Here is a 26,656-nt window from a genome sequence, read left to right as displayed (position 1 = left end):
GATTTTCCGCTAAAGCTGACAACATGCATGCAAGGTTTACACAACTAATAGCTAGCACTCATTACCAAAATCCATGACTTTGTAAATACTTGCAAGAACAGAGGGTTAATCTGGCTGGATATGAAGCGGATTGGACTAATTGTAACAAAAAATTGCACGCAATCTAATTTTTGAAGTCAACGTATATATATTGCAGTTCTCGACCTCCAGGAATTAAGGAGATACACTGTAGTTTCAATTGACCAAAAAGCATGTACTTGTTGAGATGAGCACAATTTCCCATAACCTCAACAACACTGATCTACATTTTCCCAGTTACTGATTTCCACCTCGAAATAAGTCACTCGCAGCATATTTGCATAAATAATTTCCCAATGAGACAAATCTACTTGTTCCTCCAGTGTCAACAACACTTTGTACGAGATTGTCATCTGCGTTATTGTAATACCAACGAATTGCATGCAATTTTGCATCATTGGGAGAAAAGTGGTCTATTTACCAGACTTGTCATGTGGTGAGCACACATATTGCTGCCACCAGAAAGTCGCATGCGGAACTAAGGAAGTCAAAGTAGCAAAAGCAATTGATTGGATCCATCGCGTTTTAACTCTGGCAAATAAAATCACAAAGGAATCAGGAGTGAGGGAGCTAATTCGTGTAAGACTCCACTGTTTGTCGTATGTGTGCTGAAATAGGAACGGAATTTGTGGAGGAATTGATCACTGAATCGATTCCTCATCAGCGATTTCCCAAGTAATAATCTGAATAATAATCATGAGAATAAGTTGGGAAACATGGATTCGTCGGAATTCATTGATTAGCAAAGTCAAGTTTGTTTTTGTTATTTTAGTGATTAGAATATGAGTGAGTTTGCATAGGCGGTGGCAACACGGTATTATATTTAGGATTGATGCTCGTTGTGCACACATATGCAAATTGGCCCAGAGATTGCATGCACTCATTTATTACAACTTGTACAGATAGTAGTACACACAACGAAGATGGTAATGTTACGGTGAGGTAGGGAAGTGTCGTTCGTATGTACATATAAATATATCCCATGCCCATGTATTTCGGTGGGCTTCATGTATTTTAATTTTACGAGTTCTATGCTATATAAGAAGTGGAATTTGGTCACAAATCCGGGATTATACTTCAAGCGATGTCGAATGGTACTGAACACGCTGATCCATCAGTTTAGATGATCAATTCGAAAATCTTCTTCATGCAATCCTCACCTCGACGAGCACCACTTAAACTTCTAAAACAGCAACATGAAGACTGAACTCTTGCACTCGTACAGTTCCAACAGCTTGGCGAACCTTTCTCGAGCCTATTCCTCCACCCAGCTCAACAAGAGGACGATTGATGGCCATGAGAAGCATGGCGAGATCAACCCCTCCTTTGAAACTGGGGACGAGGATGGGTTGCGTGGTTTCGGCGACTCCACGCACAACGTGGGTGCGAAGGAGGCCAAGGACAAATTAGGAGCAGCGAGTGACCTGTGCCATTCAATCTTCAAAAAGAAACTCTTGTACAAAAGGCTGCCGGTTTTAAGCTGGAGTCGAGAATATAATACGACCAAACTCGTGGCGGACATTATCAGTGGGGTCACAATTGGACTCACGATTCTTCCTCAGGGTTTGAATTTCAAAAATTTCATTTATTTCAATTCATTTGGAATGAAATTTTGAAATGAAATAGGTTTGGCTTACGCAAAAATTGCCGGACTTCCTCCACAGGTGAGAAAAAAGAGCATGAATAATAAGTGCATCAAATTATCCTTAGTGTTTTAAGCATCACTAATTTTGGACTTTTGTAAATTATGATTATTGTGACAGTTTGGACTTTACTCTGGTTTCATCGGGTGTTTCGTCTACATTTTACTCGGAGGATCCAAGATAGTCACCATCGGTCCCACTGCTATTCAGGCGATTATCACTCTTTCTTACACTCAAGGAAAGCCACCAGAATACGCCGTTTTTCTCTGTTTTTTAACGGGACTAGTATCACTGTGTATGGGCATTTGCCAAATGGGTAATGAGCGTCGTGTCTCAAATTATTAACACGTTGGTGCTAATTGGTCTTTACCGTTTCTCGGGATTTTGTTAGGCTTTCTGGTCAACTTCATTTCTTTGCCAGTAATTTCTTCGTTCACTTCAGCAGCTGCCTTAACAATTTGTTCGACCCAGATAAAACCGTTGCTGGGTCTCTCCTTCAAGGCGGATGGATTTAGAGAAATAGTTATCCGAAGTTTTGAACACTTGGGAGAAGTCAGGATGAATGATGCTCTCTTATCGTTGACATGCATTGTGATACTCCTCTTTATGCAGGTGAGATATTTATTATTTAATAGTTGGACGAGAGCTTTGCTAAATGAGACAAGGTTAATTAGAAAAGTGCAATCTTATACAGAATCTCCAATCGATCTGTCGCTGCTTTACCAAAAACTCATCCAAATTGGACCGAGTGCTCTGGTTCATTTCCACGTCGAGAAGTGTAATTGTGATCGTGGTTTGCACCGTAATTTTCAGCTGCATCGATAATGACCTGTTCCCGGTGAAAGTTGTAGGTAGGTAAATTTTAATCATTTGTGAGAAAATGCAACATGCGAAAATGGAGATGGGCACCTTATCGCTGTATTTTTTTGTTTAAGGTGCCATTGTACCAGGTCTCCCACCCGTGAGGTTCCCACCTTTCAGCGTTTCCCAAAACCTTACTGGCCAAGTCGAAGAAATATCATTTATTACGTTACTCAGTAATGACTTATCAGCACTCATCGTAATCCCATTGTTGGCGACGATGGAGCATTTTACGATAGCCAAGAAATATAGTGGAACGAGCATGTTGGACGCGTCGCAAGTATGATTTTTTGACAAATCGACGAAGTGAGTTTAAGAGTCAGCTAATGCTTTGTATTCTAATTGGTGTGCACGTACAGGAAATGTTGTCGATCGGAATCTCTAATATCATTGGCTGCTTCTTCAGTTCCATGCCAGGTATGCTCGCCCCCAAAAATATGGTCACACTATGGCAATAAAAAGTTTTATGATAAAACTCTACTTTGGTCGCAGTGACGGGCAGTTTCAGTCGCAGCGTGGTGAATGCAGCATCTGGGGCGGAGTCGCCGATGGGGGGCCTGATAACTGGTAGGATCGCAACTCGTGTGCAATTTTACTCGTTTACAATTTTATCATCTTACTCGAATATATAGACAGCTCATTTCGCGACATTCCTAAGGATTTGCATGTTTTTATAAAGTATGGTTCATACTGGCTAACTTTATGGGCACGGATGTTTTTGTTTAACAGAACAACATACACAAAAATGCGCTTTCTAAAAAAATGTCTACAATCAGACGTTTCCGTGTACACTTTGGTCACTTCTGAGCGCATACATATACATAAGTATATATACAATGCAATACACTTTTGTACATATGTAGGAAGTCTTGTCATCCTCGCGCTCCAGTTCCTCACCCCGTACTTTTACTTCATCCCCGACGCCAGCTTAGCCGCCGTCATCGTTTGCGCAGTCATCTTCACGGTCGACTTTCGTATCGTGTTAGACATGTGGAGGAGCAAAAGTAAGGAGAAACTTCATCAGATTTGCATTCCAAAAGGGGTAAATTAACGGAGAGCACGGTGTTGTATATAGAAATGGACATAATTCCATGGGGCTTCACATTCTTTGTGAGCTTACTCGTAGGCCTCGAGGTCGGCATTCTGTCGGGTATCATCATCAGCGTCATTTTCATCTTGTACTACGCCGCCAGACCAGCCGTGCAGATAAAGAGGGCGGAGGTAAGATTGTTGCCCTGTGGGAATATTGATGGTCTTATAATAACGAGAGTAATTGAGTACATGCAAATTGTTGTACCCCTAATTTACAATTTGAATTATCAGACCTCGCTTGGGAACGAATTTGTGATCGTGGGACTAGATCGATCTGTACAATTCCCGTCGATTGCATACATTCGATACATGGTTTCCAAGTCTAGGAAACTCTGGGCCAAGAACTTTCTCCCTGTCGTGATTGATTGCCATCATATTCAGTATTGCGACTTTTCAGCCGCACAAGTAAGCACATAAATGCAGGCACTCACATTTACAAAACAAGAGTTGCTTGTATTTTCTAGCAATCCTATTCTTAATTGCGTGCGTAGCAATTAGATTATAATTTAAATCTTACGTAGGGGATTTGCGACCTATTTACAACATTTAATGAGGAAAGCCATCCATTGATCTTGTGGAAAGCGAAACCTTCCATTATACGGATCCTGCAGGGGCTGATGGACAGTTGCAACGTGCCATTTCAGTACTGCATGTCGGACGACGACTTGGAAAGAGCGATTGATGGTGAGAACTGCACAATCTGAAACCTTGTCACGTAATAAATTCAAGTCTCTAATGGGTTTGTTTGAATTCAGGTGATGGGGACGATAAGCCGATTGAATTTACCGTCTCTCTAACTCCATCCCCTACTCAAGTGGAAATAACAGACGTTCATGTTCATGACCTCAAGTCGTGATAAATGCCAACCGTCAAAAATAACTTTCTTTGTTTTGCATAATATTTTATTGATTATTAAAGTCTAAAGAGTGAGTCTGCGAGAGAAAGTGCGAGAGAGAGAAAGCGAGAAATGGAGTGAGAGCGTTGAGTTGTTGGGAGCTAAAATTCCATGAATTCCAGTCTAGACGAGTCGACAACATTAAAATAAATGCGAGCTTTCACTTTATTTCATTGCATTATTATTCCTCTTCATCTCCTTCTTCGTTTTCTACAAAAGCCACACAGGACTGGGAGGCTTGGGTTGTTGGGAAGTTGGTTGAGAGGATTTTTGGGACAAACACGTTCCCTTCCGCATATATTCCGTTATGAAGATATTACTCTGGCTTGGGTCGATCCTTTCTTGTGCAAAATTAGCTAAGCACACAAACGGGCCGCACCACCATGTACATGAAAATGGGGCTGGAGAGAGAGAGAGAGAGAGAGCGCGCGGGGGCTGGATGCATATGCTTTCACTCAGCCCTTCACTCACTTTCTCCTATTAGTTTGTTCCAGATTGAGAGACTGATCAGCTCCCCAGCTCTTTCTTTTCCGGAGATTGAGTGGTCCCGAGTGGGGAACAACGGTGGCCCCGCTACGGCTGCACCACATGCACCACTGCTGCTACTCCCGTGCTGGGTGAGGTGCATGGAGGGAGGCTATGCACACTACTCCATTCCCGTCTGCTGGTCTCTTCTGTGTGAGGGTGGTGATCGGATGGTGAAAGAAGGAGAGAGAGAGAGAGGGAAGGAAAGGCGCATGGGAAAGGGACAACTTTCTCTCTCCAACGAGCAGCAGGTCACATGTGGTTCGGGTGGTTCACACTTTCTCCTCCAATCCAACCACTACTCACCAGTCCTCCTTTGGCACTACCACCACTGCTCGACTCCAAGAAACTGCAGTTACATTGCACCCTCTTTAAAGAAGCCTTGTTGTTGTTGTTGTTATTATTATTAGCGATAATAAAATAACAATGGGTGCCTCCATCCTCTGGGTGTTATAACGGTCGAGTGAGGTTAGAAAGTCCAATTTTACCTGCATCTCCCCCTCGTCGCTCGCTCGCTCAATTCGTCATTACCTTGAGAGAACCACTCACAGCAATAAGCTCACATCACCTTACACTAGCCGCAACTAACCTTTCACATCAATCATGACTGATAATCAGAGGAGAATTGTTCAAAAGGAGCCGTCCACAACGGGAGGAGCCTTGCCGTTCAACGACCTCATGGCGGTGGACGACACGGACCTCACAGACCTTCCCCCACCAATCACTGCCGCCACGGCCGAGGTAATTAAAAAAATAGAATTTAATTTGTCTTAAATATTTAATTTTTTATCCCTCGGCCGATGTATAGCTGGGCTATATCAACCAGGTCTCCGAGATCGTGGTGAAGCAGGGCGTGAGCCTTCGCGAGCTGCAGCCCAACGACAAGGAGCCCTCCATGTACTCCATCGAAGAGAAGGGGACGGGGGAGAAGCTGTACAAAGTCTACGAGGACACGGCCACGTGCGTCGTGTGTGGGCCCAACCGGTCCTTCAAGCTGAGACTCATGGACACTCAGGACAGGGAGCTCATCCAGGTACATATACAAAAATGGGTCATTTTACACTAAACCTTTTTTATCCACAGGATACAAGCTTATAAGTAGTTGTCACATTCATAAACTGAACTTACTTCTCACCTCAGGTGGAGAGGCCCTACATCTCGTGCGACTACTGTTGTGGCATCACCTCCTTTTTCGACATTGTCAACGTCTGGGTGCGAAACTACAAGAGCAAGCAGTTCGAGTGGAGACGCTTTGGTCAAATTCGACAATTTTGGTGCCCCCTCTTCCCATACTTCAGCGTCCGAAATGCTGTGGGTACGTAACCACAAAAATGCTTGGTGAACGCTTGTTCTCGTACTTGCACCACTGCAGAACCGTCCATACGTATAATACTACTTGTCTACGTTTACTTTCCATGACATGCACATTTTATGTTTGTGTGCGTGTAGCGTGAGTGAAAGTAGTGGTTTGAGTTTCAGTTGAAAGTTCATTCCGCATATTTTTACAATATGTACATATTGCACGCTGTAAATTTGTAGCCCACTTGGGTTGCAGAGCTAAAAAAGAATTGTGGAATTATTTATGGGTGGAAATGTCAAACGTGCGCCCAGTTAGTCGTACTCGAGTCTTATTTAAGATGAGCCAGCCAACGAAAGAAGGAACGAACCACGCAATGAGATTGATTCCTTCGCCACATTATTATTATCCACACATTCATTCTCCATGTCTGTAGTCAACATTTGGCAGGCAGCAGCAAGAGCAGTTTGTATTCTTCTGATCGATAATTTGATTTGGGTCAATTCAACCAAACCAAACCTCTCTCCCTCTTATTCCATATTCGCTAACTATGTTCCAAAGAAGAAGGAAAGGAAAGAAAGCCGTCGTGCCAGAAGAGAGTGAAAGAAACGGCGATGATGACGATGACGATGGTGGTTCTTGAATGTGGTTAAAAACACAAAAGAGTTATTATGTTCGATATCCACCCACGAGGAGAGTTGCTAAATATGTACAAACACAGTGATGGAATGAATGGTATCGATTTTAAAATTTGTACTTTGTGTCCGATTGTCTGATTGTATTTCTCTTAAATTGCAGGACAATCCGAGCTCACGATTCGCGCCCCCCTCTTAACCTCGGCGTGTCTACGACCAGTTGTGTTCCCCATCAAGCATGGAGGCGAAGTTGTTGGGAGGTATACATTTTTATCACTCTTTCCTTAAACCTAGTTAAACTCTTGAACAAACTGCTAATACTTAGTGTTTTGACGTTAAATTTAGCATCACGAAACAACGTGGCCTATCCTGTCGTGAGTACCCTTCAAACACGGAAATGTAAGTTGGCTTGAAATTTATTGCTTACAAAATTTCACTTATTTCAATCAAACTAAAACTTGCATTTACGAAGTATGAACACAAAAACTAATGGAAAAATGCAATTTTTTGTACTTCTCGATAGGTACACCATGAAATTTCCTCCGGGTATTGATGAGAAGTTGAAAGTGACGCTGATCGGGACTCTGCTGCTCATCCACTTTAAATTTTATGAGACTTCCTGTCACTGTTGTCGAGGTTGAGACCAGTGAGTTGACAGGCGGCTGCTGAAAGTGGGTACATTATCCGGTGCACAATCAAGTTCATCGTCGTCAACTACAAACAAACCAACGAACGAACTATTATCCATCGAACTATCGACTATCCATCATCCTGATCCTGATGATATTTCCTGCTGCCCTTCTCCCCCTCAACCAACCCCACTCGCTGCTATGCTGTCATCATGCTCTCCGGCTGCTTCTTCTCCTCTCTCCTACCTACATAAACTACTTGTTCAATAATACTGTGGATGAAGTTCTAACCCTGCAGACTTATTACACCGCTTTGTAGCATTAATTTCACGACGTCACCGGTCAAAAAAATTTTTTCCTCCAAACTGGTCCAAAATAAAAGTCTAGCATGGGAATAGTATAGAAAAATTATTTTTAGCGTTCTATGACCCCTGGGTCATGAATTAAGGGCCCCTGAAGGGTCAAATAGCGTTCCCTGATAACCCCATGCAAATGGGGTATCAAATTAATCCCCTGGACCAGGGGAACCAGAAAAATATTTTTATAAATTTTTATGACCCTTGAGTCGTGAACTAGGAGCCCTTGAAGGGTTAAATATCATTCCCTCACAACTAAAGGCAAGTGGGGTATCAAATTAATCCCCTGGACAAGGGGAACCCAAAAAATATTTTTCTGGATTTTTTTGACCCTCAGGTCAAGAGTTAAGGGCCCCCGAAGGGTCAAAATAGTAACCATGGTAACCCCATGCAAGTGGGGTATCAAATTAATCCCCTGGCAAAGGGCAAGCATAAAAATATTTTCCTGAATTTTTTTGACCTATCGGGCAACAGTTAAGGGTCCCTGAAGGGTCAACATAGTAACCATGGTAACTAAGGTGAATGGGGTATCAAATTAATCCCCTGGACCAGGGGAATCAGAAAAATATTTTTTGGTTTTTGTGACGTATAGGTCAAGAGTTAAGGGCCCCTGAAGGGTCAAATAATAACTTATTGTATTTTACTAAACGGGACATTATTTTAAAGTTTTCAGTTTTGCAAGAATGTTAAGTAGAGAGGGGTAGGCATATTTTTGAAAATTTCGTACAAATTTAATGAATAATAATTCTTAACACTATGTACAAATCGGATTCACTATTTATAATATTTATTATGTATTGAATCCATTGAAGTTAAAATCTAGGTTGATTCTGGTGGGAAGGTTAATCTCCTCCTAGAAGTTGCACATTCTTCTTCAGGCAAGTCTTCTTCTTCCCCAGCCTGTGAGTATTCAATATCATTGTGTATTTGCATTCGGAATCTATCAACTACTTCGTCAACATCGTCAGGGTCCTCATCTTCGTCGTCAGACACATCATCTGCTGCTGTAATCTGTATATTATGTATAAGTTATGTATTTTTTTACTAATAGTTTACTGTCACCAAGAACTCACTCGAATGGGGTTGGCTGAAGCTACACGTGTTTGGAAGTCATCAAGGAAGTCATCAAAATGTCCATCATTTTTCCAATACTCGTCCTCCAATCTATTTACAATAATAATGTAGAAATTGCGAATTATTCCCATAATAGCGAATCTTGGTTTTACGAACCGGTGCACATGTTTGATGTGTTTCTGCCATTGTTCCTTTGTGTATGTTGTCATAATTCTCTCAGCCTCAGCTTGTGCAAACTCAGCGGTCCCCTGTGTGTTTGCAGCCCTAACTGCGTGCTTGATGTCTTTCCACACGTACTCAATTGGGTTCAAGTCGCTAAAAATACATGAATTACATGAATATTCTTATTACCGTTACCTATGATTACCAGTTCTTACCAGTTATATGGGGGTAATCTGGAAAATACGTAAATACAGTGTTTAAATAAATATTACAAATTATTAGTAAATTACCCATGAATAGAAAATAACTTTACCGGACAACAGTGTTTCCATATTTCAATGCCTCCTTATCCACAATGTAATATTCATTTCCGTTTTTAAGGTCTTGAACCATTTTCCATAATTCAGGTCGTCTCATTTGCTTTACAGGTTTTAGTTTCAGCTTTTCAGGGCCCTCTAAATTATCATTCAGCCAGTCGTATAGCTCTTGTTTTCGGGATGTAGATTTTGGGGCTTCCTTGGTGCTGTGATACGGAGCTGACAAATTTAAATAAATGAAATTCAAATTAAAATGGAATTTACAAATACAAATTATTGGATGATATTACCGTTATCAATAACAATTATGCATGGACCATAATTATCTTTTATCTTTTGATTAAGATCCTTCCACCAAGCCATGTAAGCGACACCGTTAACGTTTGCGTGGTAATCCATCTGGACTTTCTTCTTTGATACTGGATATACCTTCATAGCGCCAGGTACGAATCCATCCTCTCCACCTGTGAAGATAATTATTATTTTGAAATAATTTCCTATTTAATGTGGATAGTTGAACTGCACCTGCATGCATCACAATGATACGTGGTCCTCTAGAAATTTTCGGGTTTTGGAAGGAGTATAAAGCCGCTTCATGAAATGACTTTGGTGAATTAATAACCCAGCCTTTTCCAGTTCTAGCATAACTATCGACCCACGTTTCATCTGAATAAATATAATGCATTAATAATTATATTAAATTAAATTAAAACATTTTTGATATTTAATCAGCCAAACCTGTGTAGACAACACATTTTGGGTTCTCGGACTGACGATTTTTAATCATTACGGACAGATATTCATATCGCTTCTGCACGATGTCTGATCTCATGAGGATAACTGCTCGCTTATCAACAGTTTTGAATCTAAATCCTAATTGCTTAATGAGTTTTCTTAACGTCCACTTGGAACATTTGAACGCTGTAAGAGTTTCTCCTCGGGCTATCCGACCATCTTCTTCTTCCTTGACTTCCTCCATCAGTTTTGTGTATACGTTATGCATTGTTGGTGCTTGATTATTAGCATAGAATTGATGAATGATTCGTTTAACGTGCTCAGTTCGGAAGTCGTCAAACTGATCCATCACTGGCGTTGGTCTAATACGTTTCTTACCAGGTGTTTTTATACTATTCGTTTTGTAATTCTCCATTGTCTGATAAACTGTTCTCTCTCCAATTCCTAGAATCTGGCTAGTTTTGGTGACAGAGTTTCCTGTTAGTATTTCACACTGTACCTGGTTACTGTCAAAGAATACTTTGGCGTTGACAATTAACTTTTGAGCTGTCGCCTGTAGTGAAACACCAAGTAGTTGGAATGGGAGTTTAGTATTTGGTTGTTTACAGTCGTTTTTCGCTTTCGGTGTTGCTTTCTCAATTTCAAAGGCTAATTGTTGCATAGGAAAACTCGTAGGACTGCACCTCGAAAGACTAAGGTAAGGTTTGGTTCCATCATTCCGTCTAGGAACATCAGATAAAGGAATTCGCATTTCACCTTCCCCCAATACCTGTTCTTTAGCTCTGAGAAGGGAATAGAAATATCCACACTCAGAATCCGGACAAGGAGGACCAACAATTAGGACATCTTGAATGAACTCGTTTATAAGGTTCATCTTTTCGTCGTTTATGGGGGTTGGGAGATAGCCTATCGTGTCACTGCCGGGTGGAACATTTTGGATTAGTGAAAAAGATTGAACTGCTTGATGAAATTGCCCTTGATTGTGTCCGAAGTGAAGTAAAATTATGCAGTACGTCAATGACTCGGCAGGTAAGATTCCTTCGAGATGGTCACTAGTAATCTGGCTGTCAGAAAACAACATATCTGGTGCAACTTGTTTCGATCCGAGGACAAAGTAGAAATTTTTTATTTTGCGTTGCGTAGTTTGTTTCTCTTGTATGATTGAGAAGATCTTGTTCTGGAAAGATGCGTACATTACTTGGTGGATAGTCATCCCGCCCACAAGGATTATTTCAACGAATCCGTTAAGTGAATTAGTTTTTGGAGGACGAGCGCCTTTTGGGCAAATACATGTTCAATAAACGAAATCTGGTTATCATCATTCTTGGTTGCAAATTCGTTCAAAATCATCCTACATCCCCCTTTGTAAGGGGCCGTTGGGTAAATGTCTGTTCCCACACATGTATCTTCACCTTCTGTACTCTTGGATGCATACTCTGTATTTGAAGTGTCCATTGGTGATTCACCGCCAGGAGCTGACCCTTCCCCTAACTCTTCACGTTGTCCACAGTGCCCACGTTCATCATCTCCATCACCATCCTCCTGTATTGATCAGAACAAAAACGTACATGAGCTTGTTACTACAATAACAATTTCACGATGTCCCCCACAACATCCGCGGTCGCTGCTATTTATAAATATGTTGCAATATTTCTCACAAGTGCGTCTGCATTGGTGTCCATTTCATCCACATTTGAGCATGGCATGACGAGGGAATTCATGTCAGACTGTTTTTGCTAAAAGTGATAAACTTGTATGAAATGCGTCTGTGCTCTCAGACAATAAATCGATGAATCTGAGCTAGCATTAATAGTGCAAAAATATAATCTTACATCGATATGCGGTGGATTTACATTAGTTTCTGGATCCACCGTGTAGCAGCTCCCTAGCCAAATATTTTGCAGAATACTTATCCACTTTGACTCCTGAGCTTGGCCTTCCCAGATGGCACGAGCAGTTGTTAGTGTTCCTGCTGATGTTTTATCGTACACCGTTTCATGTGCAAAATGCAAAGTTAAACTGGGATAAAATCCTGCTGGGTAGAAATATAAGAAGGATGTATAGGACCCTCCAATTTGACTTTCGAAATATTTTTTGGCACTCATTGCGGCCGCAAAAAGTGGGAACAGATCTTTTCGATGTAATTGCACAGTAGTTAGAAGTGCCTTGTCTGCCTCTGATGGTAGAACCCCTAGCAAATAATCGACGTCATGTTTGCGGCATGCTGCATCTGTGAATAATATCAACACAAAAATTATAAAATTAATTTTCACAAATTTGACTTGGTTAGTGTATGAGCATAAATTGGGCAACAATTACCAACAGCATTTATTGGGCCACCGAGATCATCCTGCTTCTCAATATCGGTGGCAGGCCCGCAATATCTTAATTAATACCAATAATAAAATTATGTTAATAAAGAATCATTTCATAAAGATTCCAATCGCAACTTCAAAAATAAAAAAACTCATCCAAAATAACCAATTACCTATATCCAGGGAGATTGAAAGGTAATCCGCTTGGCGCCTTTTTAACTTTAGCTTTCTCCAAGGAAAGTATAATACCACGTGGGCGTCGGAGAGATCCAGGATGGAAAAATGCATCTTGACGAAGATGAAAGCAAGATGGCAATTTACCTTCGTTGGTAGGAATAAACGTGTGCTTTCTGGCAAAGAAGGCTGAATGCAGGAGACTTGTGTAGTTGAACCTGATGCATGATATTTGGTTGCACAGAATTAGAACTGTGCATGCAGAAGGAAGAGGAGTAGTGCCTTGAATAGCTTTAGTTACTGCTTGCTTGGTGGTACAGTTCTTCGTTTCAGCCGCTATATTACAATAAGTGTCACTAATTTTTTCCTGAGTTAAGTCGGATAGTTTATTGGATGGAAATGTGTGGTTGGCGTTTGAAATTGTGATGTTATTTAGTAGATAACGGCTGGCATCCACGAAACTTTTAAAATAAAAAGTTACATAGCTTTCACTTCCCCATACCCGTATCTTTTTATTTTCATACTCTACTTCTTCAATTTTGATAGTGTCACTGAAGAACATAACAGTTTCATTAATTTCCATACACATCGTTTGATTACATATCAGAAATCCACTGCAATTGGATGGTAATGTCTCCTTGAACCAGATAACCAATCCACCCAGGTTATCCGTCTCATCACACACAACTTTAACCTGTTTATCTATTTCTATTTTATCGACATTCGCGCAACTTTTACCACAAACACAATGAACTATATATAACACATACAGTGTTCCATAAATTAAGTTATGCAACGTCATCTTCAATTTTAAAAATTAATAATTGAGCGGATACCAGTAAGTACAAACTCCAAAACTTAAATTTCAAAATGTCGACTGGAGAAGCCAGCAAGGATAAGGGGTCTCCCATCACCTCATATATTTATAATGCATCAGTTTTTAGGGGATATTCATCACCCCAACCATTAACCCAATCCTTCCCCAAACAAGATGGTGCATAAAGATATGTATATGAGAAAGGGACCAGTTTATACAAACATAAGTATGCTGCCTGAGACAGGCTATGAAGCCTGGTTACCATGGTTACTATGTTGACCCTTCAGGGACCCTTAACTGTTGCCCGATAGGTCAAAAAAATTCAGGAAAATATTTTTATGCTTGCCCTTTGCCAGGGGATTAATTTGATACCCCACTTGCATGGGGTTACCATGGTTACTATTTTGACCCTTCGGGGGCCCTTAACTCTTGACCTGAGGGTCAAAAAAATCCAGAAAAATATTTTTTGGGTTCCCCTTGTCCAGGGGATTAATTTGATACCCCACTTGCCTTTAGTTGTGAGGGAATGATATTTAACCCTTCAAGGGCTCCTAGTTCACGACTCAAGGGTCATAAAAATTTATAAAAATATTTTTCTGGTTCCCCTGGTCCAGGGGATTAATTTGATACCCCATTTGCATGGGGTTATCAGGGAACGCTATTTGACCCTTCAGGGGCCCTTAATTCATGACCCAGGGGTCATAGAACGCTAAAAATAATTTTTCTATACTATTCCCATGCTAGACTTTTATTTTGGACCAGTTTGGAGGAAAAAATTTTTTTGACCGGTGACGTCGTGAAATTAATGCTACAAAGCGGTGTAATAAGTCTGCAGGGTTAGAACTTCATCCACAGTAAAATGTCATAATTTGCAGGACCAAAGGTTGGCGTCGTGTGCTTTCACTCACTCATCATCGATCCTCTCTCTCACACACACTCTCTCTCTCTTTCTCTCTCTATCTCTCTCTCTCATTGACTTGGGACACTTTCGTCTCATCAACAAATTCAATAATAGAAACATAAGAATGCTGGTACACAAATCCTGACATTGACTGATGTCACAGTCGTAAAAACAATATATGGATTCAGTCAGACAATAGAGTGCAATTATTATTATTATGCAAATTAATTAAGTAGGTCCGCAGTTGGCGCAGTCAGTATTATTAGAATAAGTGGCTATCTGTATGAACATTATAAGGAATAGATGAAGAGATGAGTATATCGATAGTCATAGATGACGCTATTTTCAAATTTACATAAATACGGATACCACTGCTATCACTACTACTAGAACTAAATATTTACTACAGAACAGCAACGTGCAATTCTTATTCTTAAGAAACTGTAAATGTCGGATGCATATTAGTGACTTATTCCTGCAATTAACTTTTGTGACTTAAACAAATGCAAAAGATTATGATATCGGTGTTGTTGTTGTTATTGTCGTCGTTGTTCTTGTTGTTGAAATCATGTCAAAGTCATTCAATTATTAACTGAGCATTTCAAAAAGATAATAATAATGATAAATATACGGTCAGTCAGTCAGTGTGTGAAAAAGTTTGACATTTATTACATACGCTTTCGAGTGGGTTGAGGAGCTGTTGTTTGCTATTAATTAGCTAATTATGGAGATGACAAATATTTAGTTAGCTTATTAATTAGTAGTTTTCTATATATGTATCGACTAGATGTATGTATGTATGTATCTACATGTATCGAATATTGTTGAATTTATTAGTTCAGAATGAATTTAGTCTGATGCTGTTGACGATGACGACGAGAGTTTCTTGAGGCAATCGGGTGGTGCTGGATTACACCCCATTGCCACGTACAGACAATTATAGCCAACAAATCCTGAATCTTCCGTATAGCTAATTAATTAACGGATTAATTAATTAGCTCATCCTTGCATAGCTTATAAATTCATTATCATCAAATCAAGTACATACAACGAGAAGTGAGAACAACATTTCTATCCTTCATTATAGAAAAAAAAACCTTACATAGCATTTGCCTATTATCATAACCTCCTCTCTCTCTATGTACACACAATACATATGTAGATTATTATTGAACATAGACTATTGAAGGTTCATCAATCATGTTAGTTTGCAGGTTAAAAACAAACGACAAACTTTAGAAGATTAAGTAAAAATGCTGTATAGCTAACTTAGGTGAATCAAGAAAAGCGAGCACAAAACAATGAAACAGATCTCTTATAGAAGTTTATTTTTTTGAAATTATATCGAAAATTTGTCTAATTGTAGGATTTAGATCAAATTTTGTAATTAATCAATAAAACCTTAATGAATTTATAAAACTACTTATTCACGGCGTTTGGAATTAATTATTATCGTGCAATATTTCATATTATTCCCATTATGCTAAAATATATTGATGACTAAATAATACATACATAAATGGTTTAGGGAGACAATGAGGTCAAATCCTTTGACGATGAGGATGAAAATTGCAACAGAACGACGATGTACGTTAAACCTGTAAAAATTGGAAATGTGATTTTAACCTGCATACGTGGAGTTTTTAACATTGGCAGTTGTTGTACTTACAGGTACTTAAAACCTGCAAGTAATATTGGAATAATGTACAGCAATTAATTGCAGTTTATTAGAATCCTCATATGTATGTACGTACTTGAGTATGTAACTCACCGTAACAATAAAGCCGTAACTGATGAGGAATTTGTGGGCTCGAAGTCCCAGAGGATTCATACGCATTTCTGTAGTTACACTGACCAGATCCAAGTTACCTTTGTACCCCGGGTGTTGGCGATGCTCAAAGATGTAGTCACCCAGCTTTTGGAACTGTCAACTCAAAATTGTCCATAAGAGGAAACAATTGCCCAAGATAAATAATGCAGATCCTACCTGGACGACTCCTTCCGCCGCGAAAGAAAGTACGGCGACGCTTGCCCCCATGTAAAATGCAATCGAGACTCGCTCAACCACGACCTCGTTTTCTAAAAGATCTGTAAAGGATTTAGAAAAGTAGACCAAAACGCAAACGACGAACGTGAAGATTTGCACTCCCAGCACTTTGTTGATTGTTTTTAGTATGGAACGGAGTCGGGAGTAGTAATTTGTAAGCTAGAAAGTTCACGAGTTAATCCTTTGATCATGACCACAAATTAATTGTTGTGAATTTTTAATCGTATACCTCCATCACACTGAGATGTTTATGACTTTGTAGAAATTGTGAGGTTTCATGTCCCAAAACATGGACAATGGCGCAAGTGAAGCTGCTAACAGAAGAGATGACTATGTCCTGATACCTTAAATGAAACCAAGGGCACATGGCCACAAAACCTGAAATTGTGTACTCTGCCCAAATATGGTCAGATAGTTGAATTGCATTATCCAAACCGAGAAGGTAATGTCCGAGGTAAACTTTGCTAAAGCCGTGCGTCTGGGTAATGGTTATAATTTGTGAAATCCAGGTGTAAAATGGGAATAACGTGGTCATCCCACATAAGGATAGGATTTTGAAGATATGCTAAATTAAGGAAGTTGTACAATTATTTTGACCTGTATCTACTCATTCAATTAGATTTATGATTGAGGACAACTCTTTACCAATTTGGACAGTTTGGGAAGTACGGGTGAGAAATTGTAGGCCTCCTGATACAAGCAGTTTAGCCCAGGTTTACGAATCCAACACAGATAAAAAAAGCCCCAAATTGCACAAAGTAGTGAAACCTGGTCGGCAATGCCGTAAAGTTGCGTCGGATCATCCCGTATTCCTAAACGATGGTTTACTAACTGTTTATAACTGTTGCACGTGATCGTGACCAAGTTGCTGAGCTGGACAACTGCACACAAAACCTGGAATTATGTAATACACTTAATGATGCGAGCAATCAAAAATTTGTTGCAAATTTACTAATAAAAAGTAATCAAGATAAGAAACAACGTTTCTCCCTTGCTTGGTACCTTTTGGAACTTGTTGCTTTTAATTATCAGCTTGTTATATTTGTTTGTAGAATCGATCGTGAAGTGACACGGGATTAGAAGTGAGTAGTAAAACAACCTTGAGAATGCTTGGAAATAATAAAGTATACTGCTTTTAGGCGTCGTCGAATAATAATGTTCGATATTTTCTCCCTTTTCTCTATTCTCAAGTTTGTCTATGAAGGAGTTGAATTTTGGAGATATTATGAACAAGTCCATGATTTGTACATATGAATGTATGTCTGGTGGTTGGATTTATGACAAGAATGTGAGAATTATTAATATTCCTGACGATACAATTAGTTTAAGTGGCGAGAGCCGGGAGGTGTCAACAGTGTGAACGAGTGAGAGATTATATATATTCTGCATAATTGAAGGCGTGGTCAGCTTGGGATCGGCAGCAATTAATTATTAAATTGTTTTCTTTTTGCAAGTATTCCAGAATTCCTATTTAGTATTTTTGCGGAAGGTCACGTTTTATTTGTGAACTTATGTAAAGTAGGACACTCATTCGGCCGGATGTGCAGCATTAAACTGGACAAGGACCATTGTGTAGGTCAATACGGTTGAGAAGATCTTGGAAAAATAATATACAAAGAGCATGACATTTAGTAAAACAAATATCGACACCCAAAAACAATAAGTGCTGCAAAATCGACGTGGTTTTATTACTGAAACTAAAAGTCCATAAGTGATGAGAAAGGTGTCGGCCTTTAATCCCAGAGGACTCGATGCTGTTTCCGACAACATGCTCAAAACTTCTGATGTCGAATCCTTATATCCGAGGTCATTTCGGTGGAGAAAAATGAAGTCCCCAAACAATTTGAGCTGAAACGATTAAATGATGACGACGGTTCACTATTTTTTGCAGGCAGGCAATAATTAATTACTTGGTTGACCACCTTGGCGTGACCCTCTGCAGCAAGGCACAAGTAGAACACGGCATAGCACAAATATCCCCCAGTCGTGATTCTGGTAGCGACATCGTTCGCCTCGATGATTTGGAGGAGGGATCGGCTAAAAAAGAGAATGACACCGACGACAAACACAAAGACGAGCAGAGTCAGAGTTCCATTCAAGACCACGAAGAATGCTTTCACTCTCATGTAATAATCGACAACCTTGAATTATAATCACTATTAATTACTAATAAAAATATGTACATGCAAGATTCTGCGGAAGAAAAGCAGCCAATCGTAAGTCATTAGTGTCGTTCGTTAAGGGACTAAATTTTACCTCCTGAAGTCCCGCAGTTGCATTGTCTCTCAGATAATCCTCAACTTCACGTCCGATTCGATAAGTGAGGAGAAACATGAGCCCACTCATATGAAATACGACAGAGTTCGAGAAGACGTTCAGAATAAAGCTGAGCATTGTGTTGATAATGGAAAGCGTGAACCTGACGCTCCAATAATGACTCGGATTCAGGACTTGGTTGATAATCCGAAAGACAAATCGATGGCTATAATAATTTACGAATCCTGCTTCTGTATCAGCCTGACAAAAGTCCATCACGGTCTGAATGGTCGTTGCGGTGGAAAAGAATATGTAGCCAGCGAGAATGCAAGACGTGGTCAAAACGTCCTATTGAATTGAGAAAACAGATGGAATAACAGGTTTTTTTAAAAACAGTGACACTACGGACCCACCTTTTTTGGTATATTTTTCGAAATTGGACAGAATTTGTAGGCTTCTTGGTAAAGGTTGAGAATAATTTTTCTCTTGAACCACATAACATAGGAAACCGAGCAAGTGATCATCACGTAGACGGAATGGTTGGCCATTGCGAAGAGTTGAGAGGGGTCATCCCGAATACGGCGGCGTTTCCCAGGGTCAGCTATGACCTCTTCGTAGAATGTAGAACAGCCGTGATACAAAGACCACAAGTGGAGGAACCCACAACCAATCTATTCACATACATATGCAACAATAAACTGGTATAACGATAAGAATATCTATTTAAAAGTATTTATGTATGTGCCACTTAGTCAATCCACCTGCTGCAAAATGTTGGTTTTGAGGACAAAGGGCCCAGTGCTATCACGGTATGGTCCCTTGGCCAGCTTAATGCGATAGGGTGACAGGAACGTGTAGTGTGCGAAGGAGGAGAAACCACAGAGATAATAAATGATGCTAGATTCTTGTGGAGGATATATAAAGTCCAGGTGGGACCGAAGGGTTGCAATTTGTATTTTTTTGAAACCCATGATTTTCGAAAACCTCATGGACAATAATTGCGTGCAACCATACTGAATGAAACACCCAAACTATACAACTAATTCATGAAAGAAAGCTATAGCGTCGGCACGGCACAACGTATGCAAATACATATGTATTAGTTTGATTAGTATAAAACGCTAATGAGTGCCGTTGAGAAATTAGCAATCAATTAGGTTCGTAATGGAAGCACATAATATAAGTGAGGCACGATATTTTGCATAAATGTAAATAAAAAACCACACGCTTTGTCCTGTATAAATTATTCAGTAATTATTTAGTAATTCATCGTAGACGTTTATTTATTAACTCGACAACAAGTAACACGACCACAAGTCTGTTTTCTTTGACGATTTATAATTATGATTGCTATCGACAAACAAACCCTGTGTCAAGAAATATACTTATTTCGTATGAAAGCAACATATTGTTCCGACTTTTTCGCGAAGTGACATAATGTGACATTACATTAGTATCATTTGCATCTTGCATGTACATAGTATCATAGTGACATTAGTATCATGCATGCGAATTCATAAAAAATTACAGACACACAAATGAAATAGAACCAAATGGTATTTATGCAACATGTTGTCAACTAAATAATAAACTATCGATTTCTAAATCTAGTATCATTCAGTATATAATAATTAATAGCTCAAAGTGTCTAGTGCATATGGTGGGATTTAACTACGTTTCTAACATATGTACACTGTGACTGACTGACTTCCGTAGTAATAATATCAAATTCATCAGATAACAAATCTGGTCTCCTAAACTTTTAATCTAATAACGTTGGCCACACATAACACATTGAAATTAAGTAGTAGTACAAGTAAGTTATAACGTCTTCGGTTTAAGAACTTATTATTGTACAGTGTCAAATCATGAGAGTAGGAGGATCCTGTAAATAATTGTACACGTCAAATAATAAGTGTGGAATTGTGGTTCGAGTTGTACAAGTATATATATATGTACATACATGTGTTGATATACATATGCATAACTCATACACTACATAGTACAACTGCTGCAGAGATTTCACAAGTTGACAATTTTAACCAACCTAAGTTTCATGATTTTAGTTATTCGCAAAAATTTCACGTGTGGGACAAGGAAGATTTTAGGATCACATAAACATGTATTAAGAGCAACAAGTTAATATAATAGTACACGAAAAATTGCATTACGTTATTCTTGAGAAAAAAAATGAGCGTGATTGAGTGAGAGAGGGACAAAAAATCGTTCAATTTCGATACATCATCAGGAGGTTAACTGAACTATTAATGTACGACGTCGACCACGGACGAGAACAAAATCATAGTTTCCTTGATTTGCGAAATTAATCCATCCACGACTGTTCAACACATGCTTTCACTCTTTTCTCATATTCTCTTCGGTTCTCTTTGTACAATTGAGCTGCCATTGAATTTGCAGGAGAATTAGGATTTGGATCACTCAATAATGACTGGATTGAGGTAAGGATGGCTGATACATCGTAGGTTGGACTCCATCGATTTTGTAAAATATCCAAACAAATTGCTCCATCTGCGTACAGAAAAATAACATTTTCACACCATACTCATCGAAACTAAGAACTTTTAGACGATTGGAGACAAATGATATTAGGTTTATAACCAAACTTCAAGCGAAAACCACATTTTACGTAAGTACCATTAATTACTTACCCGCGTATACGTTGGGATGAAACATTTTAGACTGAAATCGAACCGTGGGTGGCTTATTGGGATATTCTTCTGTAAACTCTATAGTTAATTTAAAAGTCCCATCTTCAAATGGTGTGTCGTGGGGGCCAAAAATGACTGCATGCCATAGAAGAATGTTGTTATCGGTAGGAGCTCCAGAGACTCCAGCAGGAGGATCTGCATAATTAGTATAAGCATTATAAATTAAAAACTAGTCACGAGTGACTGAATACATCAAATTAATTTGTAATTCAATTCACTCGTCTCCTCACCCTCTTGTAGTTTTTTGAAATCCCTCATTAATCGTCGTCGAGCTGGAGTAGACATGATGACGGTCACTTCACGTTCACACTTTACTGAGGTCTTTGTTGTCCAAAGTTGTGGATGTTGTTTTAGTTGCCGAGAGGTCAGCAATTAATCACTAAACAAAAACAATCAAATTATGAACATTGCGTTGTACTTTAGATCAGTTGGCTAAATCAATGCTTTTAATTGTCCTACATATATAGATATCCAATTCATAAAACTGCACCAATATTTTGCTAGATTTATTGTACTAATAACGCGATGATGAGATATTAAACTCATCTGAGTTTCCTAACCAGTGCCATGTTGCATGTATTTTTTTGAAATTAAATGTGAAGTGAGACAATTAAGATTAATTATGGAATAGGTTGACGCTGGTCATACTTATAGAGGAAGGAAATATATTCTGGCCACTAATATTTTTAAGCCGTCTGTCACGGTCTGCAAATTATAAACAGTTATCTTCATCATACGGAAGATTTTACAAAAGAGCCAAACCTTTGTATTTATTATACAGTTGACCAATATCACCCCCAGGGCTTGCTCAGCTAGCAGTTTAAGCAACTAATAATATAGCAGTAACACCTTCACTGCAACAATGCACAAGGGAACTACTTTACCTACCAACAACTACTACAACATGCTGTTTGGTATTATTACTACGACTGGCAACAATAATGAGTCGAATATAACAATGAATACGACGAGATTGGGACAACCAACAGTTGTAAACCTGCTCACTTTACAGTTAATTGTGTAACTAAATTAAGGCGCTTTAATACAGTAAATCATGAATGATCCATTTTTGATTTCTAACGTTTTGTATTTATACATGTAGACTACATGATGTAGTAGCTGTTCCAATTTTACTTCCGTCGAAGGCAACTTAAACCTATGTACCCACCTCTACATGTGTGGCACCGAGCATTAACTGCTCTAACTTCAGCCAATTATGATTCATAATTTATGAAACATTGATGAATGAGTAGAAGAAAACGACAAAGTCATCAAATAAAGTGCAAAAATCACCTGTTTAGGTAAAAAGAGTTCTATCGCGATGCTGGAAATCAAGCAGTACGCAGTTAAATAAAACACAAGTTCGTATTGGGCTTACCTTGTTATTTATCGAGACAAAGAATCCACTGCTTCTGACCTCAAACAATTTCGGATATAATTTCTATCATACAAAGTTTGCCTTTGCAATCTTTTTCTGATTTTGCGAATATCGTACTTCTGAACACAGGGATTTAGCGTTTGCTTTTCACCTTTTAAGAACAAGAAAACCTTGGAGGAAGAACAAAATGTCTCTTTTTGGTTTTGCCAATTTTGATGACGAGCGAGAGAGATCGATTTGATTGTGTGTGGAGAGAAGAACGATTTTTGCGAGTGATTTTCTGTTTAGTCATTTGTTTGTTTCGTTGCTTCTCGCCGTCTGCCTTCCAGAGCCACCACCACTGCCAATCAGATGGCGAGGAACGTCCACCAAAAGGCCTCCACAAATCGTCGCCCAAACGTGAATGCTCCAGAAGAAAAGGACGTCACCTCCACATAAATGCGTCACGGGCTATTTTTAGTGCGTCTCATCAAGGCGTCTTGTGGACCACACTTGTTCAATGAGTGTGAGAAAACATCAATTAACTCGTTCAATAAAGAAATGAGAATTGCTTAAAATACAGATATTGCCCATGCAATTTATTAATGTCAACTGTCTGAATGACTCTTCATACAATATTAACAATAGTAAGCTTACATTTTCTAGTTCATGTTTCATGAAAAAGAATCGTCTCAACGGCTTGGGCTTTGTTACCATTTGACCGGTGAAAGTCATAGATGAAACAGTAAAACAGGATCATGCAAACCTCATTATTGGTAATCAAATATGCAAATCATTTATTGTCATTGAACTGAACTTCATGAATCAGTATTTGCTGCTTTCTCCTTCGGTAGCATCCTTAGCTGTCGGGTTGGGGATGCCAAGCACTCGCAGGATCTCAGAGTTTGCAACATGATCTGCAGGATTGTCCTGCCTAAAGTCAAGAAGAACCTGTACTCCTCCCTTCGTAATCACCAAAGTACCTCCGGTCTGAAGTCCGTCTCCTTGAAGGTTGCTCTCAAGCTTGTCAATCTTGTTCTAGCATGCAAAATATTTAGCCAAATTTTCAAGATCTATCATTTTATACACATACAATACATGCTTGAAATTCAATATGATATATTAACCTTGGCCATTGCGTCTCGTGCCTTCTTATTGAATAAACTCATTAAAACTCCGATAGTGCCATACTTTTTGTAACCGAGATCTTGATACGTTTTCTTGCCGATATCAACGTACAAATCCCCGTTGAAGAATTGGCCTTCCACAAACTCCTTTAATCCAAATTCCTCGAGACCAATGCCAATATTCTTGACATTGTGTGATGCAAGCAGGGGCGTTAAAAGAGACAACTCTCTAGCCCCCTGCCTACAGAACAGTCATCCAAAGCGTCGAAAGAAGGTAAGGACAACGGTTTGCTCGGCCCACAATGATTCCAACTTGACCTCTTCCATGGTGGGGACCGACTTTACCAAGTTTCTTCCGATGGATGACAAATCTACAGGCATTTTTATATCGTTGTTGTTGATGGTGTTGTGGATTGGCCGGATTGTTTGATAAGTGTTGAGGTAGCTGCACCTGTGACAATTTAGTTATAAATGTTTGCATATTAGTACTATTAGTCACAGAAGGAAATTTTTTATTGGTACTTACAAGACAGGTGGACGGAAGTCGAAAGCAATTAGGGCACCCGACCAAATAAATCTACAAACCTTGGTGGATGAGAACATCGGCTGAATGTGGGTCGGAGGGTGAAAACAGATCGCGAGAATAGCGAAGGATAGGAGAAAGTCCTGCAAGACAATTAATTAGTCAGTAAGTACATTCAGCAAATTAATTCTGTTCACCCACCAACCTGCTGGTTAATCATACAGGTGACAAGATACAAGGATGAGGACGGAATGGAGAAAGATTTCAGTCTTTCAGGAGTAATTTTTTTAATAAGAAATTAAATATAAATCAATACTATATCACTTATTTATACCATATATAATTGCAAATTAGATTATGTTTTTAACTTGCTTATCGCCCGCTTATACGACGGAGTACATAACTTCAACTTCAACTTTGGACTGCTAACTGATGATGGAATTTGCTGAAAGAATTTGCCGGTTTGCAAAATCTCTGCACCCACTTGTTCGCGTGTTGACAATGACGGCCTAATGATGCTCTTCGTTAAAATAATAATAAGCAACATTAAAGTCTTCAATACGCAAAAAACACATCCAACTATCAACACCCAACCTTGTACTTAATATAGTTTGAAAAAGGTGCATGGATGGTTTAAGTTTTAAGTACATTTTGTTAAATTGTGCATATTGTTACATTTTTCGCATTTAGCAAATACATGAATGCAATATATTTCACTCTTTTCAAATGATTTATTGGCATATTTTTTAATTGATGACACAGTTCTAATAAACATGATCTAAGGAGGGTAGTACAGTTCGGAAAGTCGGTAGCTTTATTTCGTCTACTCAGCTTTAATCGACAACGACAATAATACGTCGCCCCTTTAATATGTACTGCTACCGTATTAATGAAATAATCAACAATATATTCACAAGTTTCATAATAAAGATCGTCCCACAGGCTTGGGTATATTTCCATTGCACCTGTGAAAGTCATGAATAAAACCACATATACTGTTGACTTATTTGTATCCACTATTACAAGTAATTTATTGACTGCTTGTAATCAGTGTTTGGCGTCGTCTTTGGCCGCTGGGTTGGGGATCTCAAGCACTCGCAGGATCTCAGCCGTATCAACTTGATCTGCAGGATTATCTTGTCGGTAGTCCAGCAAAACTTGGTCACCTCCCTTCGTAATCACGAGAGTGCCACCAGTTTGAAGCCCGTCCCCTTTCAGATTGCTCTCAAGCTTATCCACTTTGTTCTGAAGGTACACAATTGATCATGCTACTTATTGTTATTACAGATATATGTTGGACATTAAATAGTTCAAATGGTTGACTTACTTTGGCTAGTGCATCTCGTGCTGTCTTACTGAACAAACTCATCATGACTCCAAAAGTGCCATACCTTTTGTATCCAAGATCCTGGTATGTTTTCTTTTCTATGTCTACATACAAGTCGCCATTAAAGAATTTGCCCTCCACAAACTCCTCTAGCCCAAACTCTTCTAGACCAACGCCAATGTTCTTGACGTTGTGTGATGCAAGCAAAGGGGTCAAGAGAGACAACTCCTTAGCCCCCTGACGACAAAAAACGCATCCGAATCGTCGAAAGAAAGTGACCACAACGGTTTGTTCGGCCCACAATGATTCCAGTTTGACCTCTTTCATGGATGGGACCATTTTCACCGAGTTCTTTCCAATCGAAGCCAAATTTACGGGCATTTTTATGTAATTATTCCTGATATACCTGAAATATGTCATAAGTTATGAGTCATAACTAAATATTTCATAATACACACGAACGCCTCAAATAGTCACAAAATTGGTTGTCGATATGGGAAAGCAGAAAACAGACGAAAACAAGACATGGGTGAAAGAAGGACAAAACTTCGAAGCTCACTGAGCGCAGTACAAATAAATAAATAGTGTTTGATTAATTATGAGCCGAGTAAATACAAAGATTTTACCTTCTAGCAGCAACAAGGGGGGATGAAGAAACCGAATTTTGAGACTAGTAATGTTAAATGTGCAACTTTCTCTGAATAAAGTGATACTGATGTTACTTTACTTTCTCTTTCTGTCATTCTTATGTCTCGTAAGTAGGAAAAGTCTGTACCGAATTGCC

The 26,656-nt window shown here is 39.2% G+C and overlaps 7 protein-coding genes and 1 long non-coding RNA gene across 18 annotated transcripts; 3 read left to right on the top strand and 5 right to left on the bottom strand.

The window, feature by feature from the left end:
* The first annotated feature begins 1,093 nt into the window (after positions 1–1,093).
* On the top strand, positions 1,094–4,618 carry LOC110852159 (sodium-independent sulfate anion transporter). Its single transcript, XM_022100148.2, has 13 exons — positions 1,094–1,641; positions 1,705–1,742; positions 1,842–2,037; positions 2,113–2,333; positions 2,416–2,572; positions 2,657–2,862; positions 2,942–2,999; positions 3,075–3,149; positions 3,446–3,586; positions 3,658–3,803; positions 3,906–4,079; positions 4,196–4,358; positions 4,430–4,618. Exons 1-13 carry the CDS (start codon positions 1,275–1,277, stop codon positions 4,528–4,530), a joined length of 2,043 nt encoding a protein of 680 aa, XP_021955840.1. The 5' UTR covers positions 1,094–1,274; the 3' UTR covers positions 4,531–4,618.
* A 234-nt stretch (positions 4,619–4,852) lies between these two features.
* Positions 4,853–15,928, top strand: LOC110852158 (phospholipid scramblase 1). Of its 4 annotated transcripts, none has more exons than XR_004835263.1 (7): positions 4,853–5,835; positions 5,921–6,127; positions 6,235–6,409; positions 7,190–7,286; positions 7,372–7,425; positions 7,550–7,929; positions 14,481–15,928. XR_004835263.1 is itself a non-coding variant. In XM_022100147.2 (7 exons), exons 1-6 carry the CDS (start codon positions 5,698–5,700, stop codon positions 7,665–7,667), a joined length of 807 nt encoding a protein of 268 aa, XP_021955839.2. In that variant the 5' UTR covers positions 4,853–5,697; the 3' UTR covers positions 7,668–7,697; positions 14,481–15,928. The 4 variants fall into 4 exon arrangements, 1 of the variants encoding a protein (XP_021955839.2); XR_004835262.1 differs by having other exon boundaries at positions 5,903–6,127; positions 7,550–7,916; XR_004835261.1 differs by having other exon boundaries at positions 5,903–6,127.
* On the bottom strand, positions 8,566–13,953 carry LOC118436160. 4 transcript variants are annotated; one of them, XM_035853611.1, is made up of 9 exons: positions 12,132–13,953; positions 11,958–12,035; positions 10,303–11,841; positions 10,090–10,230; positions 9,855–10,028; positions 9,561–9,783; positions 9,463–9,480; positions 9,085–9,400; positions 8,566–9,022 (listed from the first exon to the last, which is right to left on the bottom strand). In XM_035853611.1, exons 3-9 carry the CDS (start codon positions 11,510–11,512, stop codon positions 8,831–8,833), a joined length of 2,274 nt encoding a protein of 757 aa, XP_035709504.1. In that variant the 5' UTR covers positions 11,513–11,841; positions 11,958–12,035; positions 12,132–13,953; the 3' UTR covers positions 8,566–8,830. The 4 variants fall into 4 exon arrangements, with proteins under 4 accessions (XP_035709504.1, XP_035709505.1, XP_035709506.1 ...); XM_035853612.1 differs by having other exon boundaries at positions 10,303–12,529; positions 12,619–12,683; positions 12,788–13,953; XM_035853613.1 differs by having other exon boundaries at positions 9,085–9,175; positions 9,242–9,400; positions 10,303–13,953.
* Positions 15,929–15,931: 3 nt separating the features above from the next.
* Positions 15,932–17,432, bottom strand: LOC118436161. The gene is made up of 6 exons (XM_035853614.1): positions 17,199–17,432; positions 16,783–17,118; positions 16,494–16,712; positions 16,278–16,430; positions 16,176–16,188; positions 15,932–16,104 (listed from the first exon to the last, which is right to left on the bottom strand). The coding sequence occupies exons 2-6, from the start codon at positions 17,086–17,088 to the stop codon at positions 16,031–16,033; spliced, it is 765 nt and encodes a 254-aa protein (XP_035709507.1). The 5' UTR covers positions 17,089–17,118; positions 17,199–17,432; the 3' UTR covers positions 15,932–16,030.
* A 135-nt stretch (positions 17,433–17,567) lies between these two features.
* LOC118436279 lies at positions 17,568–19,224 on the bottom strand. Of its 2 annotated transcripts, XM_035853996.1 has the most exons (4): positions 18,810–19,224; positions 18,476–18,694; positions 18,246–18,401; positions 17,568–18,149 (listed from the first exon to the last, which is right to left on the bottom strand). In XM_035853996.1, exons 1-4 carry the CDS (start codon positions 19,083–19,085, stop codon positions 18,081–18,083), a joined length of 720 nt encoding a protein of 239 aa, XP_035709889.1. In that variant the 5' UTR covers positions 19,086–19,224; the 3' UTR covers positions 17,568–18,080. The 2 variants fall into 2 exon arrangements, with proteins under 2 accessions (XP_035709889.1, XP_035709888.1); XM_035853995.1 differs by having other exon boundaries at positions 17,568–18,401.
* An 824-nt stretch (positions 19,225–20,048) lies between these two features.
* On the bottom strand, positions 20,049–23,253 carry LOC110851798 (ubiquitin-conjugating enzyme E2-17 kDa). 4 transcript variants are annotated; one of them, XM_022099700.2, is made up of 4 exons: positions 22,917–23,253; positions 21,769–21,917; positions 21,479–21,673; positions 20,049–21,338 (listed from the first exon to the last, which is right to left on the bottom strand). In XM_022099700.2, the coding sequence occupies exons 2-4, from the start codon at positions 21,821–21,823 to the stop codon at positions 21,133–21,135; spliced, it is 456 nt and encodes a 151-aa protein (XP_021955392.1). In that variant the 5' UTR covers positions 21,824–21,917; positions 22,917–23,253; the 3' UTR covers positions 20,049–21,132. The 4 variants fall into 4 exon arrangements, with proteins under 4 accessions (XP_021955392.1, XP_035709357.1, XP_021955394.1 ...); XM_035853464.1 differs by lacking the exon at positions 22,917–23,253 and adding an exon at positions 22,301–22,455; XM_022099702.2 differs by lacking the exon at positions 22,917–23,253 and adding an exon at positions 22,187–22,289.
* On the top strand, positions 21,346–23,468 carry LOC110851799. Its single transcript, XR_002548084.2, has 2 exons — positions 21,346–21,456; positions 23,246–23,468. It is a non-coding gene; the product is annotated as an uncharacterized LOC110851799 (long non-coding RNA).
* A 1,788-nt stretch (positions 23,469–25,256) lies between these two features.
* Positions 25,257–26,653, bottom strand: LOC110852137 (prostamide/prostaglandin F synthase). The gene is made up of 3 exons (XM_022100124.2): positions 26,499–26,653; positions 25,873–26,278; positions 25,257–25,790 (listed from the first exon to the last, which is right to left on the bottom strand). Exons 2-3 carry the CDS (start codon positions 26,251–26,253, stop codon positions 25,593–25,595), a joined length of 579 nt encoding a protein of 192 aa, XP_021955816.1. The 5' UTR covers positions 26,254–26,278; positions 26,499–26,653; the 3' UTR covers positions 25,257–25,592.
* Between the last annotated feature and the right edge of the window lie 3 nt (positions 26,654–26,656).

Source organism: Folsomia candida, unplaced genomic scaffold, assembly GCF_002217175.1.
Source record: "Folsomia candida strain VU population unplaced genomic scaffold, ASM221717v1 Fcan01_Sc007, whole genome shotgun sequence".
NCBI classification, from domain to species: Eukaryota; Metazoa; Arthropoda; class Collembola; order Entomobryomorpha; family Isotomidae; genus Folsomia; species Folsomia candida.
The sequence above is the reverse complement of the archived record's forward strand: the minus strand, read 5'-3'. Positions and strand labels throughout refer to the sequence as shown.